The sequence below is a fragment of the Dasypus novemcinctus genome, chromosome 8, assembly GCF_030445035.2.
Source record: "Dasypus novemcinctus isolate mDasNov1 chromosome 8, mDasNov1.1.hap2, whole genome shotgun sequence".
Classification (NCBI taxonomy): Eukaryota; Metazoa; Chordata; class Mammalia; order Cingulata; family Dasypodidae; genus Dasypus; species Dasypus novemcinctus.
This window is the reverse complement of record NC_080680.1, coordinates 125,179,967-125,197,803: the sequence shown is the minus strand read 5'-3', so window position 1 is coordinate 125,197,803 and position 17,837 is coordinate 125,179,967. Positions and strand designations below refer to the sequence as shown.

General features: G+C 62.4%; 1 protein-coding gene across 1 annotated transcript in view; it reads left to right on the top strand.

Annotated features, from left to right (window-relative positions):
* The first annotated feature begins 6,901 nt into the window (after positions 1–6,901).
* Positions 6,902–17,837, top strand: part of COL5A1 (collagen type V alpha 1 chain) — a 153,581-nt gene continuing 142,645 nt past the window's right edge. Inside the window, 1 exon segment of the mRNA XM_058302640.2 lies at positions 6,902–7,384. Within this exon segment, the coding sequence (XP_058158623.1) occupies positions 7,270–7,384 (115 nt within the window). The 5' untranslated portion in view covers positions 6,902–7,269.

Genomic DNA, 17,837 nt, shown 5'->3' with positions numbered 1-17,837 from the left:
CTGGACCCCTGTATGATTTTATGCATGTTTGTTTTGTAAGTTCACAACTTTTACTATACACTTATTGTTTATGTACGTTCATGTATGAATGATATACTTAATAAAGTTTTTTTAAAAAATAAAAATTAAATTAAATTAAAAAAAGAAAGCAGCCGGAAGAGAGTTTCCACACCGCCCCTTGCCCACGCCCACCCCCCGTGTCCCTGCCCTAAGTACCCGCCTTGCTGTTGTCAGCGATGAGCCGGCCGTGCATGCTTCCTGCAGGGAGGGTAGCTGGCCCGCTGGCTTTCCTGCACCTTGGGGATCCCAGGGGCAGCACCCACCCCGCTGCAGGGGTCCCCCTGAACTCCATGGCTGGAGTTGCTTCTGCAGCTGAGAATGCTCCAGCCTGCCAGCCGCTGCCCCAGACGGCAAACATTGGCCAGAGCTCCTGGCACCGTGCCAGGCCCCCCTGTGGATGGGGTGCAGTCTGGGGCTTGGCTGGCAGGCATGCCGCCTCCCCAGGGGGCCTGTGTCCCCAGCTGCGAGGGTGGTTTCCCTCCCCCGTATCTTCTTCTGGGTGCACCCCATTGGTCAAGCAAGGGGAGGGGTGCCCTGTTACAGGGACAGGCCAGCTATGGGTCAGGGCTCAGGTGGCCAGCCCTGCCCACCCCAGGCCTGACCCTCAGGGGACATTAGGGCTGCACCTGGACCTCCCCAAGGGAGACGGAACCCTGAGGAGCTTGAAATAATGGAACTTCACTCTGCAGCTCTGGAGGCCAGAGCCGGAGACCCCGGGGCCGGCAGAGCCGTGCTCCCTCCACAGGTCCCGGGGCTCTCTCCTGGCCCCTTGGGTCCTGGCTGCCCCTCTCCAAGCCTGTGCTGCCCCATGCGGCCTTCTCCCCTGCTTCTAAACCACCTCCTCCCTCCCTCCCAGGAGGTTTCTGTGGGTTGTTCACAGTGCCCCCAGTACTCCAGCTCCTCCTCAACTCAGGAGCCTCAACTCGATCCCAGCAGTGTAGACCCTTTTAACAGATATGGTCACAGGTGCCAGTTCTGGGGCCTCTGGGGGTTGTGGCCTGCCCTCCACAGCCCGGCCCCAGCCTCAGCGCCTCACCCCACACCCCAGCACCCCAGCAGGCCCTGACCACCAGAGGCTGCTCTTTCTGAAAGGCAAGGGAAAGTGCTGGAGTCCCAGGATGGACGAGCTTGGGCTGGAGCCCAGAGCCCCTGCTTGGGAACTTGAGGGCCACGGGACCCCCTTGCCGCTGCTGAGCTCGGATGCTTGCTCGCCTGTGGAACGGGGACGGGCTTGGTGTCTCCGGCGTTCGAGCCTGCAAGAAGGCTGCGTGTGCCACATGCTGAAGCTGCTGCCCTCCCCTCGGGTCGCATGTGTGGCGGCTCCGTGCAGGGAATGGGCTCAGAGGCTCCGAGCAACCCTGGAATTCATCTTCCAAGTTGGACTCCAGTTTGGGAGATGCACGTTTAATTCTCTATTCCTTTCTACTTCCTCTGATGGGAGAAATCTAATCTGGGAGAGATTTCCACTGAAAACATTAGTTTAATGCTATAAATGAAAACAAACACAACCAGAGGCTACTGGAAAAAACAGCCATCTCCGGACGGTGCTGGGCACACCCGGGCAGTGCTCTGGCCTGCGGGGTGAAGCTGGGCTCCCCTCTCCTCATCCTGGCTGTGGACTTGCTGGGGGGGCGGCACTCCAGGATGCGGGGAGCTGTGCCTTTGGCACCCTGCTCCCAGCTGTGTGGCCGCTACGCTTTGCCCCCTGGTCCAAACCAGGGCAGTCCTGGCCCGCAGCGTCTCCTCCGTGAGGTGGGAGGGGAGGCCTGCTTCGTATGCCCAGGCCTGCGGGGCTTAACTGGGACCCCCAAGACGTGCCCAGCCCTGACTCCTGTCTCACTTGGAAAGAGGATCTTTGCAGGTGGGATAAGGAGCTTGGGATGAGCTCATCTCATCTAATTTGGGATTAGTCAAATCTAATCTAATCAAGGCGTCCTTAGGAGAGACTGGGGGGAAAGACATGCCGAGAAGAGGAGTGGCCACGTGGAGGCAGGGGCAGGGCTTGGAAGGACGAGCCACGGGGCGCCTGGGGCCTCTGGGGCTGGAGGAGGCTCCCCGAGCCTGTCCTCCCCCATTTGATGGCCTGTGACGTGCCCATTGGCTCAACCTTGGTGTGGAGGCCAGGTCGTGCCGCTGTCACGAAGGGGTGAGGGCGAGTAGCTGTGGGTGGGAAGACGGGAGAGAAGACCCCGGCGGGCTCGGGGCCCGGGGGGCGGGGCCGTGCTCTCCGCTGGCCTTGGGCACCCTGCGCGCTGCCCTCCACTCTTCTCCCGTGTGGATTGGAGGCTTGTCAGCATCTGAGGAGGATCTGGTGGCAGCGCTGGGCAAGCGGCCAGGTGGGGATGCCCAGCAGCTGCAGTCCCCCGAGGACCCCAAGCCCGCCCCTCCAGGGGTGTCGGCACACCAGGGCACAGAATGCCGGGGGCGGATAAAAGCCCCTATTGTTCCCGAAGACAGAGCGCCTCCATCCCTGGGTTTTTCCAAAGGGCCCCCGGGCTGCGGTGGCCTGGGGAAGCCCGGTGCCCCAGGAGCTGCCCATGGCCCGCTGGCCGGCCCACCACCCCACGTAGCCCTCCTCTGTTTTGGCTGCCACAGTCTGCAGAACGCTTTGAAGTCAGGTGACTCAGGACACGTTTATCCCTAGGCCGTGAAAGTGGAGGCTTTCCCGGGTGGCTGTATACGGATGACCCTGGGGTTGAAAGGGTGCCCCCCGCCCCTAGTTTGGAGGGACCCTTCCGCTGGCTCTGCAGAGGAGCAGTGGCCCCGAGGTGCTGAGAGAGGCTCAGCCCGTGGGGGGCGGTGGCCAAGCCCACTGGTCCAACGCAAGGCCTGCAGGCAGCGTGGGGGCAGCGGGGCTCCCGGAGAGGAGCAGTGGAATGGGTGCTGACGTCCGCTCCTGCTCGCGGAAGGCAGGGTGGCCAGGTCTTCCGGAAGGTCAGGGCTCCAGGCTGGCTCTGGGCATCCTCGCTCTTTAACCTTGAGCAGGTAGCTTCTCCTCTCCACCTCACCCCTCCTACGTCAAAGGGCTGTTGCTGGGACTGAGTGAAACAATGCATGGAAAGGGGGTGACGTCCTGCAGGGGGGTCCCAGGCCTGGGGGGCCCCGAGGGAGGAAGGACGTGGGGCTCCAGGGAGCCCAAACGGGCCCGTCTGCTCGTCTAGCTGCACAAAGACCCCGAGGGCAGTGTCCTTACCCCCACTTGCCTGAGAGCAAAACTGAGCCTTGGAGAGGAGAGCCCTCTTGCCCAAGGTTACAGGGCTGGTGGCTGGTGCTCCTGGGATCCTGGCGGAAGCCTGGGTGACCCCGGGTTTGGCCCCGTCCTGGGTGCCAGGTGTGGGATGCAAGTGTGCGGCCTCCTTGTCGGGTGGCTTAGGGAGCTCAGCCCCTGCCGGCAGTTCAGTGCTCTGCTGAGCGCAGCTCACCATCCCTCCTGGGCCCATCCACGGCCACGAGCTCTCTGAGAGCAGATGGACCCCTGTCCTCAGGGGCCCCTGGAAGAGGGGCCAAGTGGGTCCCGGCGCTTCCACCATGGGGCTGAGCGCTCCTGCCTAGCAGGAAGGGAAGGAGAGAACACGGTGGCCCCTCAAGGACGTCACCATCATTTATTCAGCTGGACACTGACTCTGGGGGCTGGCGTGACCCCACAGGATGAGTGTTGAGTCATCAACTCGACAAGAGGGGCAGTACTTGCTTGTCATGGGTACTCTTTCAAGGACCCCAAGTTAGCAGCTTAAAAAAAACCCTAGGAAGTCACATGGAGCCTTGGGAGAAGGCAGGCAACTGGATCGCAGGTGCACAGCATGGGGTGCACCTGGCCGGGGCCACCCTGCCGCGCACCCTGGGAGACACAGCGAGGGTGGTGGCGTTTGCGGTTGGATGGGGTGGGGCAGAGCACAGTTCACAGGCAGCCCCTTCTGGGACCAAGTGTCACGAAGCATCGAAGCATCGTTGTCCCTGCAGAGGTGGTTGGCTGGGAGCCAGGATCCGCTGCCAGAGACGACGAAAGCCACCTGCAGACAAGCGGCCCTGCCCTCTGAGGCGGGGGAGATGCGGCTGAAGGTGAGACCTTCGTGAGGGACCCTGGTGTGTCTGCCTGGCCGCAGACCCCCTGTGCTTCATGTGGGGCTGGGTGGAAGGCTGTTGTGCGATCCCGGCCAGGTGGGCCACATGCTTCCCAGCAGAAGTCACGTGTTCCGTCCATATGACAGAGACGCAAGCTGCGGGTGTGTGGGCAACCGAGACACTGGGTTCAAAGTCGATACTTTGGGCAAGTCCCTGACCCTCCATGCTCCCCAAGTTCCTCATCCATAAAGGGGACACAGGATTGTCACCTGCCCTGCTGCCATGAGAACCAATGTCTGTGCGAAGGGGCAGTGTGAGGTCAAGGCAAGCCGCTTGCAGCACCTCCAGGGCCAGTTGGAATCCCACAGTCCTCGTCGTTCCGTGGTTCTCCAACAACCCTGGGCTGACGGTTCTGGCTGCCCGGTTCTAGGGCTTTCCCCGCCTGGCTGTCTCGCCTTAGCAATGAGCCCTGAGCCTCTGCCTTCCCAGGTTGCTGAGCAGTCTATGCTGGGTGACCTTGGAAAGGCCACTTGACTTTCACCTCTCAAAGGACCAGCTGTCCACTCAGGCAAAGCTGGGCTGCGAGTTACACGTGTTCCAAGCCAGCTCCTGAAGGGCACGGGCTGGGGCGGCTGCAAGACCAAAGACCATGCCTGGCACAGTGTCAGACCTAAGCTTTATTTACGGGGACTCACGGGCAGGTGAGTGTCTCCAAAGGCTGCGGTTCAGAGAGTGAGGATAGGCAAGAGGGGCAACATAAAAGGTCTCAGAGCAAAGACATTCACGACAGTTCCTCCCAGGGTACATGAAGCACCCAATGGGCTGGCGCAGTCACTGCAGGAAGGAACTGTACAGCTTGGAGAAAAGGACAGTCCACGACACCATCAATACATTGTTTCCTGTGCGGAGCTCTGCTGCACTTGAACTTGTGTCCTGGGGCAGCAGGCTGCGTGCTGCCGGCTGCATTTCCCTTAGGGAGGGGGAGCCAGGCTCTGACCCTCACTGGACCCCCACACGGGTGCCCCCAAGGGCTGGCTGACAGCAGCAATGCACACAGGTAAGGGCAGGAAAAGGGAAGGACAGAAGTCCCAAATCTGGGACTGGACAGCCGGCTCTGTCTCCTGATAACCATATCTCCTGAGCACGGCGAGTCTGGGTAGGACAGGGAGAGGACCCAGCGGAGAAGCGGGGTCCCAGGGCGTGGGGGTGGGGTGGGGGTGAGGGTGGTGGGCAGGTGGAGGTCACACTGCAGGGCTAAACGGGACAGGGGCAGGGGGCTCAGGGGCAGTCACGTGGCGCTTGTCTCCCATTAAGGTGGGAGGGAGAGTAGAAGCGCAGCAGCTCCAAACGTCTGGCGGCGCTGGCTGAACCAACGCACCCATACCTGCACACGTACATGGAACACATGCACACGTATGTCCTTTTCCTGATCACACGTGATTTATCCTCACTGTAAAACAATTCAAAATCAAACAAATATTTAAAAAACCCAGGAATTGCATTTGTTTTACTTAACATGTCTCAAGTCCCCCCTGTGTCCGGCTTTGGAGCCCCTTCTCTTTCTGTGCAATAGCTGAGCTCAGGCAGAGGCTCCGCGCCAGGGCTGTGAGCTCACACAATCAGGCCCCATCATCATCGGATGAGCACTCGTGACCCACCACCCAACCCAGCCCGGGAGGACCCCAGCCTGGGACTTCCCTGGAGGGCTGCCTGCCTGTCCCACACCTCCGGTGCCAGAATGACAGTGAGTTAGAGCTAGAGCGCACTCGGGGAATTTCACAGGCAGGCTGGAGATGTAACTGGAGAAGGGGAGCGAGCTGGAGTCCTGGCCAGATGGTTCAAAGGGGCTGGTCTGGAAAGCCATCTTCCTTCACTTTGATTCTTTCTCTTTCTACCCACAAGCCCTGCTAGAAAGGACGAGAGTGCCTGCTCCAGCAGGCTGGGAAGGCCCCCGCCCACCCGAACCCAGAGCCTCAGGGCTTGAAGAAAAGAAGGTGGAAAAAGCAGGGCCTGCCAGCTCTTCGCCAGGGGAGGGAATTCCTCACTCCCTCCTCACCCCTGTCACTTCCTAAGGGGAACTGCTTTGCCTTCCTTTTGGCTATGGAGGGGAGGTGAAGATGGGGACCCAAACTCTGCCCCATCAGTACCCAGATGTGCCAACTTCCAGCACCTTTTGGGGCCTCTGGGAAGGTCAGAGCCTAACTCGGACCCACTCCCCCTCCCCCTCTGGCCTTAGCGGGAAGGTGGAGGGGGTCTCCTCCTCCTGCCTAGTCTGTCCTCCAGCCTGGGGGGTCCGGATCCAGCCGTACTCAAAGTTCAGTCCCCGCCCAGCCAACAGCTGCCGACTTCTCCACGTTGGAGAAAGTTAGGCGAGTGTCTTTTCTGAAGCCAAAGCGCCGAGGCTTCGGGGCCTCCACCCCGGAGCTCGAGGAGGTGTGGGCACCTGGGGTGGGCGCGGGGCCGGGTGGGCCGCGAAGCCCCGGGGCCGCGCTCCTCACCCGCCCGCGCGCCGGGAGGAAGGAGCTGGGCGCCACCCCCGCGCGCCCGCGTCCCGCCCCGGGCCGGCCCCTTCCTCGCCGCGCCTCGCTCGCTCGCCCCACCCCCGCGGCCCGCGGCGCCCAGTGGGAGGCGGGGGCCGGCCTGGCCGAGCGCGGAGCCGGGCTCTGATTCGCTGCGGGCGCCGGGGAGCGACGGGCGCTCGGGGTGCCTTCCAGGGAAGAGGGAGGGAGGAGAAGGGGGAAAAGTGCACGGCGCCCCGGGCCAGCCCCGCACTCCCCGTCCCCGCGGCTGGCGCAGGACCTCACCCGAGCGCAGCGCCCACGAGCAGCGGGTCGCGGGGCGGCGGCGGCCAGGAGGCGGCCAGGAGGGGCTGGCGGCGGCGGAGGCGGCGAGGGCAGGCGAGCCGATCGGGGGTCCCGGCCGCCCCGCGGGCCAAGCGCGAGCCCACCCCCCCACCCCCCGCCCGAGGGCGAGCGCGCCACCCGACCCCTGGCGAATAGCCCCGCCACAAAGGAGAGGGCCGGCGACGGGCCGCCCATGACTTCCTAAAGTTGTGCGGTCGCCGCTGAGTCCGCTGCCCCGGCCGTGCCCCGCGCCCGCCTGCGTCCTCCCCGCGTCCCCGTGCGCCCCGACCCGCGTCCCGCCAGCATGGACGTCCACACCCGCTGGAAAGCGCGCCCGCTGCGCCCCGGCGCCCCGCTGCCGCCCCCACCGCTGCTGCTGCTGCTGCTGCTGCTGTGGGCGCCGCCTCCGAGCCGCGCAGGTAAGGGCGCCCTGGGCGCGGGGGGCGCGGAGCCGGGCGCGGGCGGCGGGCCGGGGGTCGCGCGGCTGTCATGTCCCGGGCGCCTCGGCCGCGCCTGCGGGCTTTCCTCCCGTGGCTTCTGGAATGCACGGGCACGGCTCCGAAGGCCATTTGTTGGGGGCTCCTGAGGGGGAGACCCTCCGGCACTGTCCCCGCTGTCGCGCCACCGCCCCTCCCCAAACGGACCGGCCCGTGGGACTGTCGAGCGAGCCGGGGGCTGCGGGTGGGATCAGCCCGAGAGGTCGCCAACGAGGCGGGCAAACTTTTGTCCCCAAGCCTCTGCGTCCTGCCTGCACATCACCGGCGCCCAGCTCGGCGCCCACAGCCCCCCCGGGAGAACTTCCTCTCCCGAAAACCGGGGAGGGACGCCCCCTAGAGTCGCAGGCGGCCAGTTCCGGCTGCGACTCCTCTGGGGCGCTGGGGCGAGCCACCGAGCTCGAGCCCCCCGCCCTGGGCTTCCCCTGCCCTCCCCCTGCAGGCTGGAGCCTGGCCTGGCTCCCGGCTGTCCCCGGGGCCCGTTCTGGCCTGCCTGGCCACCTAAGTGTCCCGTGGCAGTGGGGACTAGTCCTGCTCCCCATCCCACCCCCAAAACCTCCTGACTGCCCCTGGAAGGCAGTTTTCCTAGGGTTTCCCTCCCAGAGGTGGGATTTGTAGAGCAAAGCTGGGGGGTCCTGGAGTCTGTCTGGGGGGGGGGGCTACGGCACAGCTGTGGGGTTCCGCTGTAGGCGCCCTGCCCTAAGGGGAGCCCTGCTTCCGGGGCGGTCCCTGCGGCCCCGGGACTGAGCCTATCCCTGACGAGGTCCTTTCGGGTCCTGCTTCCCGACAAGGCTTCGTGCCGGGAAGCATCGCCTACCAGGGCTAGCTGTGGGAGGGGTCCCCGGCGGGTCCTCTGGCTCCCCACCCCACTGACGGGGAGTCCATGGAGACCCAGAGCAGGCTGGCCAAGGTCGCAGAGAGGGACGGGCAGAAGGCTGGGTGGGGGGCTCAGTCGGCCACCCCCGGTGAGAAGAGATGGGGTCCCGTCCCCCCGCTCCTCTCCTTGCACTTCTGTGGTCCGAAGACACTTGGGAAGAGTCGCCTCCCATGTCCCCCTTGCCGATTAAGCGTCTGCCTCTTTCTTCCTGGGGCAGTCAGCGCTCAGGGGCTGAGGAGGGCCAGCAGCGGCAGGGTGGGGGGCTGCAGGGGCTCTGGGGACCCGTGACCCGGGACACATTGGCTTTCTGTTTCTCTGGGCAGGGCTAAGGGTCCCTTGAAGGCGCTGGGCAAGACAGGCCCCCAGACGGGCCATGGTGGGGGGAGGTGATCAGGGGACCCTGCCGTCACCCGGGGACTCAGGTCAGCCCCAGGAACTCAGGATGGGGGTCTCGCTCCCACTCCACCGCCCACCCATGCCCCCCACCCCATGACCATCTTCCTCTCTTGCTGATTCCCTGTACTTGTTCGCTTTGGGGTGCACCTGGAAGCAGAAGAGCAGGGGTGGCCCGAGGGGTTGTCAGGGTGGCGGCTGTAGGCATGGACATTTTGCTTTTGTCCCAGCAGACTTTTAGAAGTACATGAAGCAGCTGCCTCTCTGGGTGGGCTTTACAAACCCACCCCCCTCCCAGGGTGGGTCCCCATTTGGAGTCATCTTCTGTGCGAGGCCGGAGGAGGTGGCCGTCCACTCCGTGGGGGGAGGGGGGAGTGTCCAGCAAGTGCCTTTTCTTTTCTCCATCTTGGGCTTTGCCCGATGTTTGCCGAATGTTCTCGGAGTTTCTCTCTTTCCTACCTTCTTCTTGGCCAACTGTGTGAAGGAATGAAAAGTAAGATTTCATTTGGGGCCCTTTAACCTTGTACCCGGGAAGGGGGGGGGTATGCGAAATGAAACATGACCCCAATATTTGGAAATTGAGGTCATCTCCTTGTGGTGCCATTGGTGGATACCAGTCATGTGACCGCTTTTTGCAATAATTTGTGGGAAGAGTCGGCCAAGTTTTGTAGGATCTGACAAGTATCAAATGGTTAAATTTCCTCTGACTCAGTGAGGTTGGCTGGAAACACGTCCTTTCCAGCCGCCTTCGCCCGCTCCCCCCACCCCCAATAAAAGAACAGACAGTGGGAGGAGGCCAAGTTCATTCCCAAAGGAAGCGCGAGACTCTCTCCTCTGGTCCAGGATTCAGCGGCTGCAGGGGTCGGAGCTGCGACCTGCCCGGGCCTGCGACCCTCGGCAGTGACCGACTCAGGGTCTCTCCCTGGGGCCGAAGCTCCCCGTTCCTTCTCTGTTGCTCGCTTCGGGGCTGCTCCCGGGGTGCTGGCAGAGGCAGCCCCCTTACCCCACCCTGCAGATGTTTCTGGACTCTGTCCACGGCCACGCCCTGGCCGGAGCCCCTGACGCCTGAAGCCGCAGCCAGCCCGCTCCCGCCAGCCTCCTCCCCGGCATCCAGGCGGGCCCTTGGATGCCCGTGCAGGGTCTGGGGCCGGGGCGTCCCCAGTCGCAGGGCTGTGGGGACGGTCGGTGGCACACGGTAACCGTCATTCCCTTGCTGGCCCTGGCCAGCCCCCGAGCCCAGTGCTGCGTCCACCCCGTCGCCCGGGACCCCTCCCCACAGGCCAGCCCGGGGAGGGGGGCTGGCGGGGAGGCCAGGGAACGGGGAGCTTCTGCCCCCTGCCTGGCAGGGCCCCTTCCGGCCCCCTTCAACTTGAGCTTGGCCTTCTCCCTTCACATCTGTCTCAGCCCTCCCCGGGAGAGGCCCCGGCCCACAGCGGCCCTCGGAGGGAGGGAGGTGTGCCACTGGGCCAAGCCCGGGCTTGAACTCCTCTCCCCTCGTCCCCTTCCTCCTTTCTCTGCCTTCCCTTTTCTGAGATGGGAATGTCTTCCAGAAGGACCTGCAGTTGCCAACAGGCCTCCTCCTCAGGCTTGGCTTCTTTTTATTATTTATTTATTTATTTATTTTTGTCTTTATTTTTTTAATATTACATTAAAAAAATATGAGGTCCCCCTATACCCCCCCACCCCCCTCACCCCACTCCTTCCCCCATAACAACAACCTCCTCCATCATCATGAGACATTCACTGCACTTGGTGAATACATCTCTGAGCACCGCTGCACCTCATGGTCAATGGTCCACACCATAGCCCACACTCTCCCCCAGTCCACCCAGTGGGCCATGGGAGGACACACAATGTCCGGTAACTGTCCCTGCAGCACCACCCAGGACAACTCCAAGTCCCGAAAACGCCTCCACATCTCATCTCTTCCTCCCACTCCCTACCCCCAGCAGCCACCATGGCCACTTTCTCCACACCAAGGCCACATTTTCTTCGATTACTCATCACAGTACTTCATGAATAGAATATCAGTAAGTCCACTCTCATCCATACTCTATTCCTCCACCCTGTGGACCCTGGGATGGTTGTGTCCACTCCACAGCTATGTCAAGAGGGGGCTTAGATTGCACGTGGATGCTGGGTACAATCCTCCTGCTTTCAGCTGTAGGCGCTCTTGTCTCCCTGGGGTGGTGGTTGACACACTGCTTTACCCTCGTGACCAGGTGACCAGTCTGCACCCTGAGGCTTTTGCATCTGTGGCCCCCCCTCCCCGGCCTGCCTGGAGATCCTAGAAGACAGAGGGGAAGGAGACCTCGTGATGGGGCAGCAGATGGGTCATTTTACCATGGGCCGGAGGGAGATGCTGAGCATCCCTTAAAACAAGCCGGGGGGTTAACTCCACGGGGGCCAACCCGGGAAGCTTCCGGCAGGAGGCGGCTTCACCCCGGCCTTTTCCTACTTCTCTTCCCCTTTGCTGATTATAGAAGTGCTGCTGGGCTGCAGGCTCTGCCCTCCTCCGCCTCTGGCTTTAATCTTTCCCTTGGGTCCTGGCGGAAGCTCCCAAGTCTGCTGCCCCGTCCCCCGAGGCCGCCGCCCCGGGCTGGAAAGCCCCTCCCGCCCGTGGCTGGCAGCCCCCCAGCTTCACGCTCACCCCTGGAGGCCCTGCGGCAGAGGTGCCTGAGCACCGGGAGGTGCAGGGAGCTCTGCCCAGGGCGGGGCGCCTCCGGACCTGCCTGCTGCCTGCCCTGGCCCCCTCCCGCTCTGGTTCCGGAGGGAAGAGGAGTGCCTTTAACCGTTTTTCCAGCCCCTGCACCCCCGTGGGCTCCTTTGCACACTCATACCTGTCACCCAGTCCTCGGGACCTGTCCTTGGTCCAAAGGGAGGCTGGGGGTGGGCGTGGGGGGAGCAGGGGGCCTGCAGCCTGCCCAGCCCTGTAGGCGATTGACAGAGGGGGCCAGTGCTGGCTCGGGATGTGGGGTCCCCTGCTGATGGTTTCGGGGGCCAGTGCTGGCTCGGGATGTGGGGTCCCCTGCTGATGGTTTCGGGGGACAGTGCTGGCTCGGGATGTGGGGTCCCCTGCTGATGGTTTCGGGGGACAGTGCTGGCTCGGGATGTGGGGTCCCCTGCTGATGGTTTTGGGGGACAGTGCTGGCTCGGGATGTGGGGTCCCCTGCTGATGGTTTCGGGGGACAGTGCTGGCTCAGGATGTGGGGTCCCCTGGTGATGGTTTCGGGGGATAGTGCTGGCTTGGGGTGTGGGGTCCCCTGGTGATGGTTTTGGGGGACAGTGCTGGCTCGGGGTGTGGGGTCCCCTGCTGATGGTTTTGGGAGACAGTGCTGGCTCGGGGTGTGGGGTCCCCTGCTGATAGTTTTGGGTACTTGCGCTGGGTGATGGCAGTGATGGTGGAGTCGACGGGGCCACATTGGACCTTCCTCGGCAATCAGATGGTCACATCCCGGGCCGCGTGGGCTGTTGAGGGGCCCGTGGGAACTGAGCTCTTGCCTCTAAGAGGCGCCTGGGGTTGGAGGTTTGGCATGGCTGGGACAAGTCCTCGTGCCTCAGTTTCCCCCTCCAGAAAACAGGGAGCGTCGCCTTACTTGCTCTGAGGGGCACAGAGTCTGAGACAGGGCCTGCCAACGGCTTCGAGCAGCCCAGCACGCCGTGAGCTCCCAGGAAACGGGGCCGCGCTTCCAGCCCCTGTGGAGGGTGGTTCCGCGAAGGCCCAGGCCTCTGTGGTTGTATTTCAGGGGAAGCGAAGCGTCCTGAGTGCCGGCGTCTCCTTCTCGAGCCACAGACGTGGAGGAGGGTGCGTGATGCTGGGCTGGCGCGCAGGGGCGTGCGCATGTGTGTGTCACACCCAGGAGTGGGTGCGGGGGGGGGGGGGGCTTCTGGGGCCCGCTGGTTGGTTGGTGCTGGTGGACTGCGCCGGAGGGGGCGGGTCTCGGCTGCATGAGGAGGCACGGTCGCTGGCCGAGCAGTGCCGCCCCCAGCGGCCCCCAGCGGCCCCCAGTCCAGGCCGGCCGTCCTCTTCCTCGGCTCAGATCCTTGCTGGCGTGGTGGCTGTTCTTTTATAAGCGCCTCCGGGTTGTGGCCTGGGGGACAGAGGCCACGCGTGTGCAGAGGTCTTAAAGCTCTGTCGAAGGGTTGTGTACGAGTGTGTGCAGGCTTGTGTGTGTGTGTGTGCTGGGCCATGTGCACGGGATGCAGGTGCCCAGGTGTGCACTGCGGCAGTGTGCGTGTGACGTGTGCGTGTTTCTGTGTGTCCATGTGTCAGTGTGTTCGATGTAACTGTGTGTGTGGGTGTATGTATGTGCATGCGTGTTCCTGTGATATATGTGCATGTTTTTGTGTGTGTACCTGCCGGTGTGTGTGCGCTGTATTTGTGGGTGGATAAGCGTATGAGTGTGCGCGTGATATAACACATGTTTGGAGTGTCTCTATGTGTACCTGTGTGCAGGTGATATGTCTGTTTTTGTGTCAGTGTGTGTGATGCGTCTGTAGGGTCTGTGCATGCAAGTGCGTGTGATGTGTGTGTGTCAGTGTGTGTGAAGCATTGTGTGTCTGTGGGGTCTCTGTGTGCGAGTGTGTGTCAATGTGCATGATGTATGTGTGTGTCTGTAGGGCCTGTGTGTGTGTGATGTGTGTGTGTGTCAATGTGTGTGATGCATGTGTGTGTGTGTCTGTAGGGTCTGTGTGTGTGAGTGTGATGTGTGTGTGTCAGTGTGCGTGACACACGTGTGTGTGTGTGCTGGGTGGCAGAGGAGGGAGTGAATTGGCCCTGGAGCCCACAGAGCTGCAGTCCTGATGAACACACACACCACACACACACTCACACACAGACCCTACACACACACGTGTGCGTTGCACGCACTGAGCCTGTGGGCCCTGCCGGGGGCAGCTGTCCGATGACGGGGGGAGGCTTTCTCCTCGCGGGAGGGCGAGGCCGCGTGGAAGCTTCCGCCTCCTGTGCTTCCAGCCCCCGTCCACAGCTCACCTGGTGGCCGCCCTTTGCCAGATGCTGATTTTAACCCCTCTGGCCTGGCTCCCGGGGCTCTCGAAGCCTGAAGGCAGAGTGCCTTGGCCCTTCTCAGAGACGGGGTGTGGCTGATGGGGAAGGGAAGGTGGCCCGGGCTGGGTAGCCTGGGTTCAAATCCTGGCCCCGGCTCTTGCCAGCTGTGCCTGTAACCTCCCCGTGCCTCAGTTTCCCCATCTATCACCTGGGACGAAGGTTGTGACTACCAGTGGTTTTTGTGCAGACTTGATGTGCCACCTCCGCTGTCACTCTTCCGGGCTGCAGTCTTGGGCTGGGGTGCCGTACGAGTCACCCCCTCTCTCACCTGTAAACGCTGGCGCCTGCCTCACAGGGTCAGCTAAGCCAAAGAGGTTCCACAGGCGACCCGTGAGCTGATCAGATCACTCGCTGCCCTTCCGAGATTCCTAGGGCAGGGCAGGTTCAGCCACCCCCCCTTTTACGAGAAAGAATTGGGGTGCAGAGACGTGCAAAGACCCGCCCTTGTCCCCCCTCAAGGTCTCGGACCCACCCATCCGCAGCATGACCCCGGTTGGGTGGGTGATGGGGGAAGGGGCAGTGCCTGGAGGCGCCAGGTCAGGGTGGGCACAGCCGTTTCCGGTGCCACTGGAGGAAAGAGTGCAGGCCGAGTGAACGCAGGTGGGCTGCCGGGGTGGGCTGCCTGGGGTCAGAGGCCCTGGTGTCCTCGGCTGTGACGGAAGTGGTCCTTTTCTGGGGACGTTTCCAACCGAGGCTCTAGTGTCCCCTTAGCAGCAAGGGCAACACCCCCCGCTGACACAGACTGCAGAGGCGCAACCACTGTCTGACCCACTTTGCTCAAATTTAATTCAGTGGAGCCCCGGGGGCGGCGCCCCGCCTGCTTGCCCAGAAGTCTCTGTCCAGGACACCTTCGTTTTCCATCTCCTAGATCCATGCTCTTTGAGGGAAAGTGGTTCTTTCGTCTTTTTCTTTCCTACCAGCGCCGCGGCAAGTAGGGACGCTCGCGTCCCAAAAGGGCGTCACGGCCCGCGGATGGAGCGGGGGCGTTTGGAAAGAAAAACTCTGCCCCTTCGCTCGGAAATACAGATGTCCCAGTGAGAAGGAAGAGCAGGCATTTTAACCTAAGTGGGCAATAGGAAGTGGTTGTTGTCCACGCCACCCACGGGCTAGCTGGAAGGTGACACGGGGCAGGGACAGAGAGCCTGACTTCAGAGGCACCTCGCTTCCTGGGCTGGGGTGCCGTGCGAGTCACCCCCTCTCTCACCTGCAAACGCTGGCACCTGCCTCACAGGGTCAGCTAAGCTGCCTGGGTATGGGCAGGCCGATGTGTGCAGAGACCCTGGGTGGGAGTGGTTTTGTGTGAGCAGCATTGACGGACCCCTAGCTCGAGTCAGACCAGGGCCTGGGATGGAGGGTGCACAGGTGAGCACAGGTGAGTTGTACCTGCCCTGCAGGAGCTTCCGTGCAGTGGGAGAGTTGAGCATGTGCGATTTACCTAGCGAGGGGTTCTTTGGTCAAGCGAGTAGGAGGTGGTTAAACATTCTGCAGCCCATGTGGCCTGGTGCCTGGCCAGCCCGAATGGGGCACCTGCCAACCAGAGCCTGGCCAGTGGTCCCTGGGCGCACACTTGGTGGCCTGCCGGTTGGCACGTTGACGGATGCAGATGGCCCTCTCGGGCCTGTGCTCTCCTGCAGCTCCTGTTCACGTATGTGCCAGGTCCTGCCAACACGTCTTCTCCGTGGAGCATGTGTGACCCTCCCACCTGCCCACCACGCCAGGTGGCCCTGTTCTGTAGATGTGCGCTGGAGGCCCAAGAAGCACCAGTGGCACAAGGGAATGAAGGCCAGCCTCCCGCCTCCCGGTGGTAGCACCCTACCCCCATTTTTTTAATTTGCAAACTCAGGTGCGGTCGGGGTGTGAGCGTGCGCAGGAGCTGTTGCCTGCTCTGGACGATGCCCACAGCAGCCAGGGTGGCTGAGCTTCATTCAGCAGGAGATCCTTGACCCCAAATGAGGGTGAAGCCCGTGCTGGCTCTGACCTGTAAAGAGACCCACCAGGGAGTCCGGTGGGCTCACCTTTCCTGGTCATAGTTCTGTCTTGTGAAGTGTCACAGTCTCCGTCTTGGGAGGACAGTGGCATGACGTCTGCTGACTGGGCACGTGGGCCCCTGTCCCATGGGGTCTGTTCCCAGAGCCCGTTGTGGCCATGTGCCCAAGAATCCTGCACGATGGGAGGTGGCCGTCGGCAGGTGAGATGGACAGGGCTGGGGGAGGGTCTCCTCGGCCCCTCCAGGGCAGTGGTCTGGTCTGAGGCTGCTGAAGCAGTGTTTGCGAGGGGCCCTTTGCCCGGGGGGTGTTTTTATTGTGGTGAAATACGTATAACACGACAATCATTTTGCCCACTTGTAAGTGGACAGTGAATGACATTGAGTGTGATGATTTTAAAAGTGATTTTCTCTAGGGCACTATTGCTAATGTCATTTAGGTTTATAGTGTAACGTGCCTGGAAGCTGGTGAGCTCTCAGGTGGCACCTGAGAACATAGTTAAGTGTCCTTGGCGCGGTGGTGGCAGCATTCAGGCATGGCGGGCTAGCCACGGAGCACGTGCAGAGCCCCTGCTGGGTGGGGTGACATGGTGCTGTGGGCGGGACCTTGGCAGCGGGCGGATGTGGGTGGGAGGGTGACAGCCCCCTGCAGGCCCGTGTTTCTCAGTCTCAGGACACTTCTCCTTCACTTACTGCCGGGCGTCTCAAACTCCAGCGCTTTTGCCACGGGACATTTCATTTCTCAACTGGTGGGGTGGACGGGTCCTCCTGGCAGCTGTAGTGGGCACCAGGTGGTTTGGTTTGCTCACGCTGCTCAGGCAGACCCCATGGGATGGGTTGGCTTTTAGAAGCAGGGGGTTATTGCTTCACAAGCTTACAGTTTCCAGGCATCGTCAGGTGAGGCTTTCTCCCCAGAGGCTGGCTGCCTGCCACCCTGGGCTCCTCTGCCCCGTGGGAAGGCCCGGGACGGCACCTGCTGGTCTCTCCTGTGTCTTCCGGGTTTCCTTGCTTTCAGCTTCCTGCTTCCATGGCTTTCTCTCTCTCTCTCTCTCCATATTCCTCCCTTTATAAAGCACTCCAGCAAGAGGATTCAGACCCACCTGGGCCACGCCTTAGCTGAAGCAGCCTCATCTAAAGGTCCTGGTGGTTATCGGCTCACACCCTCAGGATTGGATTAGCTTTAAGAGCTGATTTTGTGGGGTCTATCCAGCTTCAAGCCACACCGGGGAGGCTGCTGAACACCCCACAATGCTCAGACAGCCCCCCACGACAAAGGATGCTCTGGTCCCAAAAGGCAATGGTGCCAGTTTTTAGGGCCCCCGGGGCAGAGGAAGAAGGGATCAGGATTTGTGGCAGCCTTCCCCCCTCCACCCGTGGCCTTGGAATAACAATCGCTGAGCTCCTCGGGGGTCTCTTCAGACTCTCTTAGTTAATACACCTCCTGGAGGGGTTTCTGCCTCGGCTGGGTCTCGGGTTCCCGTGACAACTCCGTGCTGGGTGCCTGTCTGTGCGCTGGGTGTGACGCCCAGGGCTGCCCCACGCGGGCGCGTGCATTCACAGTGAGTGGGGGGCTCTCACTGCCTGGGGGTGCGTCACCTTTCCTAGGGAGTGGTCCAGACTCTTGGGGAAGGGGTTTGGGGGCCTCGCCGGGGGCTCTCAAAGCCGGCTCCCTGGCCGCTGGCCTTGGAGGAACCGAGGAGGAAACTGAGGCACAGGCTGGTGAGGAGGGGGTCCCGATCCCAGGGTCTGGCGTGGCCGTGTTGGCCTGTGAGGGGTGGACGAGGAGACGTCCTGCCATGGTCCCAGGCCTTGAAGCCCCTCCTCGGGGGGCAGTCCCCAACCTGCAAGGGTTTTCTCCTCCACCGTCCCTCCTGTCCAGGGTGGGCTGTGATGACTGTCACCTGTCAGAGCCGCTGGCGACAGGGAGCTCACCCCTTTTGGGCGGTGGGTGCCTGAGTGGGAAAGAGTGGTGTGCAGGGGTGGAAACTGGGCCACCAGCCGCCACGCCACGGCAAGGAGGGACGCAGCCCCAGAGGACACACCCTCTTCTCTCCCT